The 12,500-nt window shown below is 40.1% G+C and overlaps 1 protein-coding gene across 1 annotated transcript in view; it reads left to right on the top strand.

The window, feature by feature from the left end:
- The first annotated feature begins 8,434 nt into the window (after positions 1-8,434).
- LOC125046867 (2-oxoglutarate and iron-dependent oxygenase domain-containing protein 2-like) overlaps positions 8,435-12,500 on the top strand; it is a 12,640-nt gene continuing 8,574 nt past the window's right edge. Inside the window, exons 1-4 of the mRNA XM_047644866.1 lie at positions 8,435-8,541; positions 9,736-9,833; positions 10,257-10,379; positions 11,829-11,876. Of these exons, the coding sequence (XP_047500822.1) occupies positions 10,269-10,379; positions 11,829-11,876 (159 nt within the window). The 5' untranslated portion in view covers positions 8,435-8,541; positions 9,736-9,833; positions 10,257-10,268. The remainder of the gene's footprint in view (positions 8,542-9,735; positions 9,834-10,256; positions 10,380-11,828; positions 11,877-12,500) is intronic.

The raw sequence follows: 12,500 nt of genomic DNA on the forward strand, positions 1-12,500 counted from the left end.
CCGTGCTCATGCCGGAGCAACCAGAAGACAAAAGGGGAAGGAGAGCGATGAGTCTGGCACCGCGCACAAGCACACTCATGCAGCCACGCACGTACGCAAGCACTCGGTTCCTTACATGCATGAACATTCATGCACACACATACATGCAGTATGTGTGTGATTATTTATTTGCTTATTTAATTATTCATTCTTGTAAAAAGTATGAATGAATGTGAATAACTTGACAAAAGTAAGTAACTGATGCATATTTTCAACCGAATTAATGCCTTTTGAAGTTATTTACTTTCATCATGTCTTTTCTTACACTTGTTGCAATGCCTTCTGTTCAGTATTCTCTTCTTCTGGTCTTATTTCCATAATGAAGAGTCGCCAGCACGAATTATTCATATTTTCCTTGATTTTCCGCATTGTAATTTGTTTGGCAAGAAGTCCTATTTTGGTCGGACGCCCTTCTTGCCTTCAACCCTTAACGTTTATCCAGACTTGGGACCAGCGCCTAGCAGTCTCATTGATTATGTGTGTGTGTGTGTGTGTGTGTGTGTGTGTGTGTGTGTGTGTGTGTGTGTGTGTGTGTGTGTGTGTGTGTGTGTGTGTGTGTGTTGGTTTTTAAATTGTCTAAATTATGCCTTCATCTACCTATTCCAACTCTTTCTCTTTAAATCTGTAACATAATAATTAATTTACTTGTGTAGATTACATCAAATTTATAATTATTCGGTATAGAAATTAAAATCAGAAACAAATAATATCAAACATTGTAACTATTGAATGCACTGGAAATAACACATTAAATGCAACAACCGTAACTGGCAGTTCAAGGTTTAGAACGAGAGCTGACACGCATAGGCTACCCCACCAAAATACCAATTGCCCGTCCGAAGAAGATAACACGCGACCCTATTGTGACCCGGTGTAACTCGGAAATGGATCGGAATGTCCCAAAAGCGGATACCAGATTACCTAGAAATCCTCCAGCTCTGGTGGCATGGCACTGCGACCTCTAGAAATGCTACGGCAGCCCTCTTCTCCCCCGCCACCGAAGAGCTGACACAACCGTGTTATTTGGCCACAGCCAAGTCTTGTCCTGATCTGCGCAACCGAACTGGATGCACCATTTACTTGCAGCCGCACGAAAAGCCTGTCCTGCGGCTATATCCTGTAGTCCCTGTGCCAAGGTATGGCCTGAGCCTGAATACTAATACTAAAATCCACACCTATAAAATAGCAATCAAATCCCACCAGCCGTGTCACAGGTTTGAACAACAGACGCGCGAGGAGAAAGAGAGAAGGAGAGGGAGAGGGAGAGGGAGAGGGAGAGGGAGAGGGAGAGAGTGAGGGTGAGAGTGAGAGTGAGAGTGGGAGTGGGAGTGAGAGTGAGAGTGAGAGTGAGAGTGAGAGAGAGAGAGAGAGATGGGGAGGGAAGGAAAGCGGGAGAGAGAGAGAGAGAGAGAGAGAGAGAGAGAGAAAGAGAAAGAGAAAGAGAAAGAGAAAGAGAAAGAGAAAGAGAAAGAGAGAGAGAGAGAGAGAGAGGGGGGGGGGGTAGGGAAAGAATGCGAGAGAGAGAGACAGACAGACAGACAGACAGAGACGAATACACAGCTAGACAGACAGACAGTTCTAGTATACGACAAAATGCAAGAGACGAAATGGCGAAAGAGAGCGTTCGCGAGAATTACGTAACAGCTGGAAGTGCCCGTGAATGACCGCCTGGCTCGCCCACCCGCCCTCCACGCCGTGCTGGCGCCCTAGACAGACAGGACTGATGATAACAGCGGAGGCGATGGTGATAATAATAAAGGGAACAACTAGATAGGAACAACAGAATAACAGTAATTTGAAAAAAATAAAAATAAACAATCATTCAGAGACAATAGGCCTACTCTCATCGCTTTATTTTAGAAATCAATTTACTTTTCCTTTAGCTCAGCGAATATGACGAGCATAATGATCGTACCCATAATAATGATGACGGTGACGATGTAGATAATGATGATATCACTGTTATTACTACTAATACTGCTATATCTAGTTCTAACAATTATGACAAAAAATAATGATAACAATAACAACTATAACACAACAACAATAATAATAATAATAAACATAATGAATATTATCAATAATGATAAAAATAAGAACAACAGCAAAACAACAACATTAATAAACATACTGACACAAATTGAAGAACATTTTATCAACATGCAGAGAACGCCACGCACAGAATATCCTCAGAACGTAATCTCTGGGCTCGGAGACAACACACCAACTGAAGCCACGACAAAGCCGCCCGAACAATTCACTATTAACTGTGTAGAGTAAACAATGACAAACAAAGGAAAACGGTCACGCGCATCAGGCTGGAAGTGCGGTGGAGAGAACAACGAAGAGAAATAACCATGAGGCATTATAATGCATGCGGATTACAATACAGACCTAAATAATGTTCCACAAAAAGAAAAGGAAATGCTCTTTATTAGACACAGCATACCAAGAGGGACACAGCATACCAAGAGGGAAGAGGGAATTAGATACATGGGGAGTTGGATACCTATCTAAATGCACTAACATTGTTGTCATTATGATTGCATCATTAATATCATTATTACTATCACTATTTTTACTAATATCATCATTATTGCCATTACCATTATTGCAATACTAATATTCATAATAATAAGATTTTTTTTTTTATTATTAGTAGTACATTATCATTATTATTACTATTATCCATACCAAAATATTAAAGATTATAGAAATCATAATAAAAATAATGATGATAACTGATGAAAAAGGTGATCCAGTACTAACACTACTACTGCTACTAATACTGTTATTAGTATTACTACTTCTACTGCTTCTACTACAACTATTAATGAAAATAATAATAATGATAATAATAAATATTATAATAATAATAATAATAATAAATATAATAATAATAATAATAATAAATATAATAATATTAGTAATATGGATTAAAATAATAATAATAATGATAATAATGATAACAATAATAATAATTATTATTATTATCATTATTATCACTACTATCATTATCATAATGATAATAACAACAATAGTGACGAAAACAAAGTAGTAATAATAATAATGAGAGTAATGATAATAATAATAACAACAAATAATAATAATAACAATAATAATAATAATAATAATAATAATAATAATAATAATAATCTAAAATCTAGGGAAGTCGACGAAGGGGAAGTGACAAGTTAGAGTGCAATTTTCCTACTGATCTCGGAACGCGATTTCCTCGTGTTTATTCCCTTTTCTCCGTGCGCATGCGCGGAAACTCTCGCACGGAAACAAAAACATGACTCGTTGACATACAGATTCCTAAGTGTATCTTCATTATTATTTTTTTTTTTTTTTTGTGGGTACTGTTTGTCTATGTCTATTTTCACATCCATTTGCCTGTCTGTCAATATATTGATCTATCTCTTTTCAAATAACCAATTTATCAGCTGATTTCCCCGAACGTTGCCCACCATCCACTCCCACCCCTTGCAGTGGGCGTACGGCCGGGTCGCTCCCTAGGGGGGATTGAGCCTCCGGGCTACTATAGTGGTAACGTGTCGGCCTCTCATCCGAGGGGTCGGCGGTTCGCGCCCCGCCCAGGCGCGAGAAATTGCAATTGTCGCCTGAAGGTTACCACTGTGGCTGGGCACCACTGCGTGTAAGGACTAATGTTAGTCGACACACGTTGATCGAGTCGGCTTTAGTTTACACAGGCCGCTGTCCGCTCATGGGCATAGCTCGGGCGAGGCTCAGCTTCGCTTATCGGACTTATCCTTATTCTCTGACTCACCTGAGTAGGCGTGGACGGGCGCAGGGGTGACCAAGGGCTGGCCGAGGGTGTAGTCGAAGGCGGCGTCGAGGTCCTGGCCGTAGAACAGCCTCACCACCACCACCCAGCGCGACGTCTTTCGCGCCATGCGTCTACACTGGCGCTCCATCACCTCCCTCCTCCCTCTTCTTCTTTCCTTCCCCTTCTCTTCCCTCCTCCTCCTCCTTCTCCTCCCCTCTCAACCCCTCACTACGACGACATGGCCGGTCATGTGTCGTTCCGGTCACCAAGAGTCGTTCGCAATTCACTCTCGTGTCACCTGTTTGACTGTGTTTGTGCGTGTGTATGTGTGTGTACGTGTGTGTTGGTGTGCGTGAGAAGTAGTGTGCAGCCGTGAGCGACGGCACGCTGGCTCCGAACCGCGTCAGAAGCCTCACTGATCAGCAGGGACCCGCAGCTCTCCGGCCACAGCATCCGGAAGGGTTGCCACACGTCGCAAGCCAAGCAGCTCGCCAGGTTCGGGTGCCAGCCGCGGGGCTGCGGCGCCGGCACTCTCTTCGCCGGCTCTCTCATTGCCCTCCCGATGCCCTCCTCAATGCCTTTCTCCAATGCCCTCCTAAATGCCCTCCCAGGTGCCACCCCCGAATGCCCTCCTGGATAACCTTTCCAGATAGGACTTTATAGCTAGGCCTTTCTGCCCACTGCCCTCTCGATGCCCTTCCTAATGCCCTCCTCTACCCCTTCCCTATTACTCTTCTAGATGCCGTCAAAAGTACCCTCTCCGATGCCACCATCGAATGCCCTCCTGGATATCAGTTCCAGATAGGTCTATATGGATAGACCTTTCTCCCCAGTGCCCTTCCTGATGCCTTCCCAGCTGCCTTCTCCGATGCCTTCTTAGTGCCTTCTTCGATATCCTTTCCAGTGCAGGCGCAGATGCCCTCTTCAGTACCCTTCAGTGCCCTTCTTGATACATTTCCCAGTGTAATCTCCATTACCCTTGCAGGGCTTTCCTGATGCCCTATACAGTACCCTCCTCGAGGATACTGGGAAAGGCATCGTGGGGAGCTGCTGGCCGGCTGATGACGGTGACTTTTATACCGTATATTGGGGTTCACTGAGTACGTATCGAACATGCGAGGTAAGTGTTCGTAAAAACACTTCCTGACACACACAGAGACTCACACATTAATTCTCTCTCTCTCTCTCTCTCTCTCTCTCTCTCTCTCTCTCTCTCTCTCTCTCTCTCTCTCTCTCTCTCTCTCTCTCTCTCTTTATGTGTGAGCTGTGTGGTGCAGCGATAGTTATCTCGTCTAGCAATTTTGCTGAACTGTGTTTAAATCCCTCGCCGCCAGTGGATGGTAACCCCAGCCATTCTTTGCACACAGGGGATAATTTAGAAACATAATGAAGCAGACAGCATGCCACACCCAGAATATACATTGTAACAAATGCAAGAAAACTTTTTTTTTAATTCTCTCTCTCTCTCTCTCTCTCTCTCTCTCTCTCTCTCTCTCTCTCTCTCTCTCTCTCTCTCTCTCTCTCTCTCTCTCTCTCTCTCTCTCTCTGTGTGTGTGTGTGTGTGTGGTGCAGCGGTAGCGATCTCGTCTAGCAATCTTGCTGACCAGCGTTCGAATCCCTCGCCGCCAGTAACCCCGGCCATTCCTTGCACACAGGGGATAACTTAGAAGAAAAAATAAACAAAATGACACTATGTCACACCAAGAATATCCACTGTAACAAACGGAATCAAACTAAACTCTCTCTCTCTCTCTCTCTCTCTCTCTCTCTCACACACCCTCCCTCTCCCTCTCCCTTCAAAATAACACTATGTCACACCAAGAATATCCATTGTAACAAATGGAATCAAACTAAACAATAATGATTATAATACTAATGATAATAATATGAATGTCGATAATAATAATGATAATGATAATAATAATAATAATGAAAATGATAATAACTATGGTAATAAGGATGATAACAATAATGATAACAATAACAGTAATGATAATAATCATGGTAATGATAACAGTAATAACAATAATAACAATGATAATGGTAATTATGATAATATGGAGATGATAATAAAAATGATAATAATAATAACAAAAATATAATAATAATATAAATAATAATATTAATAACTGTTATTACTATTATTATTATTATTTCTAATAAAAAAAATAAATGATAATGATGATAATAAAAACAAATAATAATGATGTTGATAACGATGATGATGGTGAAGATGAAGGTGACGATCAGATAGTATGCCTCGCGTAACAAATCAGCTATTAGATAGCCTTTTGTGAAAGGAACTCTGGCTAGTAGTCTTCTCGAGCGTGATTTAGTGATTCATCAAGATACTTGACCCTGCTTCCTAGCTTATCTTCGATATGCGACCGAATGCGAGGTAGTGCACAGCGTCAACGGCTCCTTCGTCGCTCAGCCGGGTAACTTCACCGAGATGCTGGGATCCAAACACAGTATACGAAGACCCTGGTGTGAAATCACTGGTTTTTATGTTGATTTATCCCAAAAAGTCTCAAAATTCAGTTCTTTGGAGGCTTCCTTACCTCCCGAATTGAACTTCAACTCAACAAACTTGTACTTCATCCGAAATATCAGGTACTTCACACTGAAATGGATTCCATGATAAATTTCCGGGTCCCACGCTTCTCATCCATATCTGGAAAACAATTAGTACGATTAATGAAATTACGGCTCGAACCCTCCTTGGAAATTACTTACACCCCCAACCCCCTTCGAGAACGGACTCCCCTGTTTAAGAACACTTGATTATTTGGCCTCAGTGAGTGTATTATATACCACTCTGAATCTTGGCAGCCAATAGTTCTTCTGTAAACGATGCTTTTGAGTTTACACTTTCACATGTTGTTTACATTGCCATAGAACAATAAAACTGTTAAGGTTATAATTTCAGAATCCCTACAGTATACTGTGTGGCTCTACAAGTAATCTCACAGAATCCCGCAAGTAATTGTTGGAACTTGCAAGGATATTTGAGATCGCGATAAGATGTAGAGTTCACTGTGAAAAATATAGAAGTAGTGCGGATAAGAATGAATGACATTGCAGGAGACGTCGATGAAATTGTTTCTTGGATTCGAGTTTTTTGGAAATGCATTGAACTCTCTTCCCCTGTTTCCTCCTCATGTTCCTTGCTTCCTCGCCACCCTGGATCACCATTGCTGACCCAGAAATATTACTCTATCTATTAACACGCCAAGCATAACTGTCATAGGATAGGATTTCACCTTTCGCACCAGTCATTTTATTCAAAGGCCTGGTTTAGTTGCCCTTAGCATACATGCAAAACGGCTTGCACTCACCACACAAGCAGCTGTTGATGGATGCCGTTCCTCTTCCTCTCATTTCTGCATAACACCTTGCTGTTGGTGCTACTGTATGGGCTGTTCGGTATAACACTAGGTTGGGAACATTTCACTTTGGCTATCTGTAGTTTTTTTTTTATATAATTCGTTTCTCAACTTAGGCTGTCTTCTACTTTTGTATGCATTTTCATTGATGCACATCTAGCCCAAGCCCAGTAGTTTTCCAATTCTGCTCGTATTCTATCATTTGCAGCATGGCAGAGGCTTTTCCAATGTATGTGTAAGAAATTGTTAGGAATAATAATACAAGCTTATTTCTGACAAAATACATGGTTCAATTCTATTACTGGCTCATCCTTGCCCGTCTTTCCTCTTTCTATGTTATCAATTCTGTCCTGGGCTTGGCAATTTGTCTGGCAGTGTCCCTCGTTACAAGCGCTCTCACTGAATCGAACTCGAAGTGTTAAAGAAAAAATAGTTTGCAGTTTGGGAATAAATTTCTTGGTTGTTTCATCGCTTGCAGTGACATAGTTGGCATCTCCGTCGTTGTCCTTCCAGGATACTCATATGTGCTGGGCCAAAACATTACAGAAGTGTACCTTATTGTAGAGTTTTTATCTTTTATATAATTCTTGCTATTGCTTATTAGTCATGTGTTGACATGGCTGCATACGTTGCCCTTGTAAGGCGGAGCTCCAAATGAGTTAGTTAGGGTTGTGGTGCCTCCGTTGGGTAGTTTGGGGTTTTCTGTGTTTGTAACAATAATGCCAGCCGTTTTCTTACAGTGCATCCGCTTTGCAACAGCTGCCCAAGTTATCGTGCTGTAGAATATTTACGTATAAGTTTTCCCCAATTAGCATATGAACGAAAGTAAAAAAGAAAGTAAAAGCAGCTAAAGGTAGGCCTACTGTCATGGGTCACAATCGCGCCCTTCACTCGCCTGTGTGAGACCGAAACGCGCGGCTGATTCGTTGGACTACGATTGGAGATTAATAGTCTCGGGGCCTGAGTGGCGCAGTGGCATACACTTCGTGTATTGTTGTATTGTCGCCGCTGCTCAAGAGGGCCCAGGTTCGAATCCGTTTGTGTGAATCAGCCTGGGCCCCGTGCGACGCCTCCCGCTGCCCCGGGGGAGGAACTGGGTGGTTGGTAACCAACCCGGGGGAAGGAGGACGGTTCTTCCCGGCTCCGGTCTGTTCAACCATAGAACCAATAAACCCTGCATACTATGTAAACTATGAGCAGCATTCTCACCGGGTCGGGAGGGGCTGTCCTCCTTCTTTTTCCACCTTAGGAATTTCGCTGATTTCGCTTCAAGCCGAGCCGTCTACAGGCGATTAAATTATTTCGTAAAGAAGGAAGCGCCAATTGGTGAGTGACCCAAAGTGAATTTTGTCGTGAATAGGGTTGTGGACTGTGTGTCATACCTTAATACGCTTTTAGATTTTGACAATGATTGTGACCATGTCCTTGTAGCAGTCTTAATAGTAACTAGGAACCGGAAAAGCGGGATTGTAGGAGTACTAGCAGTACTTATAATTATTCGTTATTGTAATGGAATTGTGTTGTATTAGCTATTGTAGTAATGATATTGCTAACAGTAATGTTAAGCAATGCCAGCAGTAGTTGGCTTGCACTTATCTAAATATGAGTGATATGAGTAGTATGATGAGTGACAATTGTAACAATCTCGTTAGTAATGACGATGACTAGAAGCACAAGTGAAGAAGAAATGGTGTTCTCATAAGTGTTCCCTGAATACGACGAGGTTTGAAAGTGATAAGTGATCAATACTCATATCATCCCCCCTCCCCCTTATCCTTCCTTATCCATCTCTCCCCCTTATCCTTCCTTATCCATCTCCCCCTTATCCTTCCTTATCCATCTTTCCCCCTTATCCTTCTTTATCCATCTCCCCCCCCCCCCTTATCCATCTTTCCCCCTCCTTCCTTGCTCGTCTTCCCTCGCCTCTCTCTTCTATTATTCCCACATCCCCTTTCCTCTCCTCCTCTCCTCTCTTGTCATGCTTTTATCACTGTTCCAAGACCATGGTTCGAGGCCCCACATTCTTATTTCTTTATTCATGTAATTTTTAATAGTCAGTGAAGGTAGACTTTTATTCTGCCAATTGAATGTGCATGCAGTGAAGAGGAAACAATAATGACATGTTTAGCTGCACTTACAGTTATTTATGTTTGACTGTAGCTCTCACTGATATTCACCGGAAATGGTCAAAGAAAATGTATTTCGCGAGCAGCTACGGTCAAACTAGAGTTTTTTTATGTTCGCCAAACGTCTTGTCAAAGACAGTTCTTAGGAAATATTTTTCCTCGTGACAGCAGGTAAATCAACCGAAGCATTCGACCCACATCTCACTCAGAACATTTCAACTCAGATAACATTCATATACAGACATACACATGCACTGATACGCATGGAAAATAAATATATATATATATATTTTTTTTTGACAATTCGCATACATAGATATTAATGACTGTATGCATGTACCCAAGAATAGAGAAATTGTATTATGAAAATATTCCTTTTCTCTTTTTCATGCAGCGTTTCGGACGCGCCCAAAAAGTAAACAAACGAGCGTGTTCTGCCTCGTCTTCCGTCACGGAAACTTCATTACACCGTCTTTTTGCTCTAGTAAGGAGGTATTTCATATAGCTGGAGTAGCTATCTAATTTCAGACACAGTGTGTGCGAAACAGACTGTTGCCTACGACTAACTTAAGTAAATTTACCATAATTTCTTTCTTTTAATGAAGTTGTTCTTAACATCATTATATATCAAGTAGTTAGCATTACCATGTCAGTTATGAAATAGAATCATCGCCAGCCTGTCAAACTGTGAGTAACCATCACCAATCTAACAAGAATAGTACTAGTACTATGCATGACTTCAGATTTTTTTGTAGCACTGATGTAAGCCACTTCATATCGAAGAACATTTTCGAATCTAACCTTTTGAATCTCTCTTCATAAGAAGATAGATACATGTTAATCCATGATAACTGACTTTTATGAATATTAGGTGATATCTGAGAGAATTCATTATTTTTTTTCTCTCACATGCAGAGCACACAGAAAATGCAGTTTTACATGTGCGGATGCTTCTTCACTGCCAACCTTTTCATCAAGGAATACAAAATGCATGTCACCTTTCATGGAAGAGACCAATTCTTAAACGAGTATGGAGAGGTAGGCAGAGTTAATTAGGACCCAAGGCCAGTGCGCAGGGGTTGAGATAGACAGATGATTTAGACTTTGAAATTTGTAAGGATGCAAAGCCTTTACTAAGTAAAGTTACTGAGTAAACGTTAATAGCTTTTGGAATTCTTTACAAAAGTTGTGAGTTGTTGTTACTAACTGATATGGTATCAATGAATTGCATTTGGTCATATTGTCCAAATTTAACAGTTTTAGAACAAGACAGCTGCTCATATCTGCCAAAAATACATCTGGCCTTTACTGGTAAGACGAAGCTTGTAAATGTTTCTCACAATACATTGTCAAATTAAGGAACCAGTGCATGCTCTGTCTTGCCAGAATGTACATGATGGATTTTGCCTTTCTTTGCTAGGTCACCATAAGCTTAAAGGCTGTCATTTAATAATAGGTCACTGTCATAAGGGACTTTGTTTGATGCTCAGCTAATGGTTATGGGACCTCTTGCATCCCCCCTAAAAATAGAGCTAGAGACCATATGAATCATTGTTTACATGATGTTAGCACAGCTTGCGATAATTACTAGTGTAGATTTTATATTTATCCTGCAATTTCTTAGTCTGTTCCATCTCCTTCCCACTTATCAGGGTGAATATTGACACTTTTATTAGTTTCTTTGGAATGTTACTATTATATCTTGACAATAGACATGATAAGCACTCCAGTGATACAAAGAAATGGTAACATACTGCTTTTGTATAGATGGTTTGTGATTTATTTAATGTTGTAGCATCCATTCCAGGTGTTGATAGTATTTCTTGAAAAAATTGTATTCATATTTGTCATAAGAGAATATCATAACAAAACACTATACTGTATTTGTTGAATGAATTATGGCTGTTTTTAAGCAGATTTTTTCTGTGAGAATTAATGAATTTATTGATTATTTATAGTGTTTATCATGAAAATCGCATTGTCATACACTGAAACTATATATTAAATGTATAATGTGTTTTAATTCTGTAAAAGGATTTTCATCAATCTGTAGAGTTCATGCAATGTTTACAGTGAAAAGCATGATTGTCAGATATTAGGGAAACACCAGAATAGAGCAGCAAGTAAATGCTAAATGTATATAACCCAGAATAGTCCTCTTTGCCTCTTCTTGTGCACATTACATGACATAACTAAACACACAAGAGCTTCTGTTAAGTATGAAAAACATTACAGCCTTGAAACAGATAAAAAACAGATACAGGAAGTTAGAAGTTTTTACCTATGATTTAGTATTTATATAATCTGCCATTTTCACTAATCCAATCACTGATGCACATTGGCTCATTCAGAGATTGACGTATATTATCATTTATCTTCTTTCATTTTGAAATATTTAAAGGAAAATAGATAATATGCTTTACAAGCTTAGTAATTATTTGAATTCTTTTATGTCTGTTATTCTGAAGTCTGTTTTGTGATCTACAGCTCCTGCAGGCAAAAGGTTGCAGCAATCCTGAAGATCTCGTTCAGGAGGTTAGTTTCTTCCTCCTAGTATCTTTTCTTTTAACCCAGTGCCGCTGAGGAAAATGAATAAAAAATGGGGGAAATGCTGTGGTCATTTTCTATATTTTTTGTGAAATGTCTCTGCACATAGATGGCTCTGCTAGTGCTTAGCCACAAAGGAGTCAATTAGTAGACCTTGTGACCTTACCTGATTTGAATTGGCGGGAAAAAATTATATTTTACTAATGCTGTGAATATCAGTGGTGTTATTTTTATTATAAACATCATAATTATTATAATGTTTTAAACATTAGTAACAGCAAAATAAGATAACATAATATATTTTCGTAAATCAAAGAAAAGGGTAAACTGGCAAGACAGGCAGTACTCGTAACTGCCTCATTGGTGACTTAGTACAAGTGTAGCCATCTATGAGTAAAAACAATTAAACAAGTAACTCACAGTGGGCATAGCACGTACGTACATGTCATGCCTGTTGGCATTGGGTTAAGGTTGTTTCCTTTTGTTAGCTGTTCTTAGTTCACTGATTAACTTTTATTTTCATAGTACATGCCCTTTTTTTGGCATACCTTTTCCTTTTTTTAATTCATTTCAAATATAATGGTTGAATAATCATTCCATAATCATCAATTT

This window comes from Penaeus chinensis, chromosome 39 (assembly GCF_019202785.1).
Source record: "Penaeus chinensis breed Huanghai No. 1 chromosome 39, ASM1920278v2, whole genome shotgun sequence".
Taxonomy (NCBI): Eukaryota; Metazoa; Arthropoda; class Malacostraca; order Decapoda; family Penaeidae; genus Penaeus; species Penaeus chinensis.